Source organism: Esox lucius, chromosome 20 (genome assembly GCF_011004845.1).
Source record: "Esox lucius isolate fEsoLuc1 chromosome 20, fEsoLuc1.pri, whole genome shotgun sequence".
Classification (NCBI taxonomy): domain Eukaryota; kingdom Metazoa; phylum Chordata; class Actinopteri; order Esociformes; family Esocidae; genus Esox; species Esox lucius.
Genome location: NC_047588.1, coordinates 37,139,425 through 37,144,962, shown reverse-complemented (window position 1 = coordinate 37,144,962; position 5,538 = coordinate 37,139,425). Strand labels below are relative to the sequence as shown.

The window sequence follows — 5,538 nt, the reverse complement described above, 5'->3', positions numbered from 1 at the left end:
ATGTCGTCATTGAAACAGACATAGAGTCACTCAGAAAATGAACTGGTTTGGGCATGAATTGTTCTGGGAATTGAGAATAGTTTGCACAACAGTATCTCTAGATTGTGTATGCAGAGAAATATCAATGGGTGCGTCCATCAGATACAGCTCGTTGTTTAATATGTTTAACAAAGAAGCCATAATCATTATTGCTTGAAAAGATAGGCCGTTTCCCCCCAAAAGTAGCGGAGTAAAGGGACGTGACGTCAAGCTCCATATTTGCATATTGCGGAGTATAATAAACCTCGATTGAGCTGTACGCCTCTACTTGTATTCTGCGCCATCGGGATTGAGATTCATCAGTATCCAACCCTCACGGTGAGTGATCCTCTATTGTCATAACGTCACTGCCTTGCAAAATGTTCTAATGTCGCGTAGGTTTTTGTAGACTCTACACAAATTGCAGCTTAATTAGAGCTACGCTTACCTTATTTCTAGATTTGCAATTATTTGGCATTAGAATGTCATTGTTTCTTTCATCAGTTAATGTGTGTCACAGTTATTTCGAAGGTCTCTTCGTTGAGTGTTGTCAGAATGGACCTAGGATAGAATGTAGACTAGCCTACGCTGTCGCCTGCAAACCATGTCGTGTGGTGATTTTTAGATGTGCTACAATACCCCTATGACTACGGTGCAAATGTTTTTCACGTCAAGGTTGACGCGACTTTTTTTTAATAAAAATTTTGTTTCTTGATCCTTTCTTCTGAGATGCTGCCAAATAGGGCGGTGGTTCTTACCGCATGCCGACGTCTCACTAAATGGCACAATGCTTTTCTCCGGTCCTATCGGAAAATTAGAGCACGTGCTTGTGAAATAACGTCCTTTTTTGTGCATTTTTCTTCGACTTGGAGATTAACATCTTGGACTATGATTTTATATGAATTGTCCGAGTTTTAAATACTCGTATTAGAACGTGGAATGTTCGTCTCGCCCCTCGTACAAGAGAATGAGAAGGCATTTTCTTTTCAGTTGTTGAACGGGATTGTACTTGTTTTTATTTTTGCTTGGATTTTGAGCATATGAACTAATAGAAAGTAGACTTCTTACAGGACCTACGTTAACTAAGGATGATGTAGAGGCCTTTGTTCTAGTAGGCCACCTAACATCCTAAGTTTCTCAATTTTAAGTGAACTTGCTGCCCTCGGACTGAATTGTAACAAATGTTTAATAGTATTTTTGTTTATCCAGAACCCCTGTAAAAATGTCTGACAAACCAGATCTCGCGGAAGTCTCCAACTTCGACAAGACCAAGTTGAAGAAGACAGAGACGCAAGAGAAAAACCCCCTGCCCACCAAAGAGAGTAAGACGCATGACACTTAATGCTTGACGTTACCGTACTAACACTGAGGTACGTCTGCATACAGACATTAACATGCATTTTCTTTCTTGCAGCCATCGAACAGGAGAAGCAGGCAACAGCATGAAGCGCAGGCCTCCACTACGCACTGTACATTCCGAGCATTGCCTTTTCTTTCACCTCTTAGCTGTATAACTGTGTAACCCAAAACCTAAGTTGCATTGTGATTGGATGAAAGCCGATGACTGTACAGCCCCACCCTCCTTCGAACCCCTCCCTTTTTTTCTATATTTTTTTTTTCTTCTCCCCCACCCCCCAAGTCTGAAAGAACTACTGAATGGCAGTCTTGACTAGGAGGATGTGTTGCTCATCTTTTCCCGATTCACTTCAGCACCCTGTAGCCTGGTCTCTGTATCCACCTGTCTCCAGCCACTTATGGTTGTGGAGGGAAAGGTGTGGCCAACCTGACCCGGAGGCTACTCACTTCTGACATCGGAGTGTGGCTCATCTTCTGGCAACCTGTGAAATGCTTTCAAATCGAGCAATGTTTTATTTTCATTTTGTTCAATTTGTTTTGTATAAGTTCAACTCTTGGAATGCACGTTTGTTTTGATATGCAAATAAAAAACAAAAAATCTGTAACCTGTTTGGAGTTCTAGTTTTCATAAATGTGTGCCTTTTTGTGTTCCAGTGGTGCCTTTTCATGCTGGAGATGTGTACAAGTTTAATACAGCGATCATTGTGGAACGTTTGTATCGTATGCCTCTAAATGCTCACAACATAAGTAAAACGTACCCAGTTAATGTGTTGCTGGCTGACACTTGTGTGCTATAGAGCAGGCCGGTGGATGAGTAGACACTGCCCCTGGCTACAGTCTCATCCAGTGTTGGCTAACTGACCTAGAAAAGTACCCACGGTGATCCTCTGTGCAAATGGCTTAACAGTCTGCCAGTGTGCTGCCGCTAAACAATGGTTCTGCTTGCGGTTGGTGCGACTGAGGCCACACGTTTCTGAAGTATTAACGGGCTGGAATTGGGACATGGCAATTCCAGGGTTACAGCGGCCCAAATGCCAGCACCTTCTGAGTCCTCCTTCAATGGGCATGCTGAAAACACATCACTAACATCTGCCATGTTTATTTAGTCAACACACCAAGCCATGTTGTCATTGCAACACTACATTCGCAGTTATCTTTTTTCTTCCCAAAGACCACAATGGAAATTGCTTGGACCGTGACTGCGGGAAGATGTTTTGATCACGGGATTCTGCTTTGAACAAATGGGCGGCGTGGGCATTGGTGGCGAACTCAAACTCAATCTTTCAGGGGGCTGTAACACACCTGCTTCCCACCGCTATGGCTTGGATCCTACAGACTACTGGTCATCCCCATCCATATAGGACTAACATGGCTATCGGCTGGGTTGCGTCCCATGTCGGGGTGAGTGGATTGCTGTAAAGCTGGTTAGTCTTAATGACATTAATCCCAGTGGAAGCAGCTGAAATCCCTAGCCAAGTGTTTCTGCGTTCCATCCTTCCAGGACATGCTGACTTCATGTACCAGATCAACAGGGAGGTCAAGCCATGCTTCCTATGGGGACCGCAGCCACCCATGTAGCACGTCGTAGTAAACTTTCTAAACGCAGCATAATTCAGCCATTTTGCCCAGCCATTGGAAAACAATCTGACCTAATTAGTGAAAAGCCTAATATTGGCAACATTTTAGAATTGACCTGTCTGTAGATGCATCCAAAACGTAAAAAGTGATTAGCATCTTGTTTAATATGGGAATTTCTATTGACCGATCATCTCGGGCAGATTACAGGCTGCAGTAACAACGTTCATCCCCAAAGACGGTCTGTCCTCATTAAGCTGTCGTTATCTCGGTGAATCACCCCCACCGTGACTCATGCTAAGTACACGTCCTGCCCTGACCCCCGCGTATAATGTCCATATCCTCTTTGGCTAAGTCAGGAACATCCTGAGGCCGAGACGCTTCGCCGGTCCCACACAGCCTCCTGGTCCCAACGCCACCGCCTCAGGCTTGATTTATACTTCTCCGTAGATAGACGTAACTGTAGTGGGTAACTGTAGCTCGCAGAGGCTTCCAGATGAACGTTCGTGCACACCTCCCACTTAATAATGCGTTTTGTGCATATTCTGGGATGTCTAACAAACGCTGACTGGACGAGCACTTTATTTCCGGAAGTACATGGAATGTTCACAGACAGCGAAAAGCGATCCACCATTAAACAGATAGACATGAAACAGTTCGAAGAGCGATTCAGCGCTTCCATGAACTTCTTTCTCCTATCCATTCTTCTGCACACAACAATCCAATGAGCAGCGCAACGTTTCTTTTGGGTACGAGTTTTTTTGCCGTTTCTGTTCCTTTTTTCGTTTTTGTGTAGATTCTGGCTTGATAAATATGACATTGCTCTATAGTGCATGCATTAGGTTCATGTTCAAGTGTGTTGTCCTGCACCTATATGGACGTCTGCGGACAATGCCTGCACAGATGTCGTTGCGGAACTAGGTAAAGCCCTCTCGACAACACCCTACGATCTAAGGCACAGCCCAGTCAAGCAATTGCCTCGGCTCCACAAAGATCTGTCCTATAGCTCAACACAGCCCAGTCTCTTCCAGATCAGCCTGGCACAGGATGTCTTCCTTCCTGTCAGCTGCACTGCAGGCCATTGTCCAGTTACCTCACAAAGAGGCCCCCCCCCCCCCCCCCCCCCCCCCCCCCCCTGCAGAGGCAGACACAACAAGAGTGCCCCCCCCCCCCCAACATGGCGTACCTACCCTCCCCCCAAGCACCTGTGAGGCAAAACAACTGCACGTCTCTGTGTTGAGGAAGTAGCATCTTTCCTGATGCGCGCTGTAACACAGGCTGACAGACACCTACACATAGAGCCTGTTTACATTCCTCTACATTTTCCGAGACATATCAAAGAAGACACGAGACGCTGGTTTATTTTGATGCGTATCCTTGCAGATATTGATAGCACGAGACGCCTAACTTCACGTGTGGCCCATTTTTGAACAAGCCCCAAAAAATTTTCAAAAACAAGCCTGTCTGGCATTTTGTTCTCTGTCTCGTAATTTAAACAAGCCTTTAGACAGGTGTGAGCCAGTGGAGACATTAGTTCCCTGACGCACCAGAAAGGCCGGCCACTGCTGACACTCAGTCGAGCACAATGGCTGCAGTGATGAAGCTGCCAGCCTGTTCTGTTATTTAAGAGCTGGGACAGACTATAAGGTCACAGTCTATTGAGCAGGCTTTTACTATCAAAGTGTAGTGTATTCGTATGGGCGGAAATCGTACAATGGCGCGTGCGCGCACACACACACACACACACACACACACACTCACACAGGAAGATAGTGTGGTTTCCTGTGTCACCGGTGTCTTTTTGAAGACCTATGTTACCGGGGCGACAGGTACTGGGCTGTTCTGCCTGAACGTAACTGGGGCGACGGGTACTGACAGACAGCGTCTTGGTCACATGCTCTAATGTAAAGGGGGGGGGGTCATGGGGCGTATTAGTTTGAACCCTATTCTGTGAGACTGAATCGGTTGGTGTGCACTTTTACGGCAGGCTTTACTGGAGAGGTTTGTCCTTGTCTAAACGCCGGGTTGTGTAAAATCCAGTTTAAAACCCAGAGAATCTAAATACAGGTAAGCATCTGGTTCTGTTTTGTAAACAGTTCATCTTCTTGGGATGTTGGTACGGGCTGTCTTCATCCGCCTTGGGTAATTTACCACCCTAATGCAACTCGTGAAGATGAAGGACACGCCAGGAGGCAAGGAGATGAACACAGAAACGCTACTATGTCCATGTCAAAAAGATTACAGTGCGACATCAGATTATGACTGGCCATCAGATAATGGAAAGTTAAGCCCGGGGTTTTTGGAGGGTTTAAGAGGTTAACTTTTGGTCTTCCCGCCCTCATCTCCCCTGCCCATGTACTTCGTAGTGGGAGTGTGAGTGGGTGTGTCCACAGGGACAATGAGCGTTGCCCCCCGCGGCAGACACTTCAGCTACGTCTAGAGGACTCGGCTAAGCTAGCTGAAGGTGCGAGTGTGGAAGACGGGTTTAGTGGCTGGCAGGAGAAACGAGACCCTGGATGTCTGAGGGAACTAGTCTGTGGTCTACCCTTTCTGTGCAAGAGGCGCAGCTGCATCTTTTCAGTGTGTGTG

At 46.2% G+C, this 5,538-nt stretch overlaps 1 protein-coding gene across 1 annotated transcript; it reads left to right on the top strand.

Annotated features, from left to right (window-relative positions):
- The first annotated feature begins 230 nt into the window (after positions 1–230).
- Positions 231–1,972, top strand: tmsb4x (thymosin beta 4 X-linked). Its single transcript, XM_010884373.4, has 3 exons — positions 231–357; positions 1,228–1,340; positions 1,433–1,972. The coding sequence occupies exons 2-3, from the start codon at positions 1,241–1,243 to the stop codon at positions 1,462–1,464; spliced, it is 132 nt and encodes a 43-aa protein (XP_010882675.1). The 5' UTR covers positions 231–357; positions 1,228–1,240; the 3' UTR covers positions 1,465–1,972.
- The last annotated feature ends 3,566 nt before the right edge of the window (positions 1,973–5,538 follow it).

Bases quoted from the DNA above. Each gene is read 5' to 3' on its own strand.
- tmsb4x (XM_010884373.4), top strand. From the start codon at position 1,241: ATGTCTGACAAACCAGATCTCGCGGAAGTCTCCAACTTCGACAAGACC. The intron at 1,341-1,432 runs GTAAGACGCATG...TCTTTCTTGCAG, and splicing joins CCCCCTGCCCACCAAAGAGA to CCATCGAACAGGAGAAGCAG.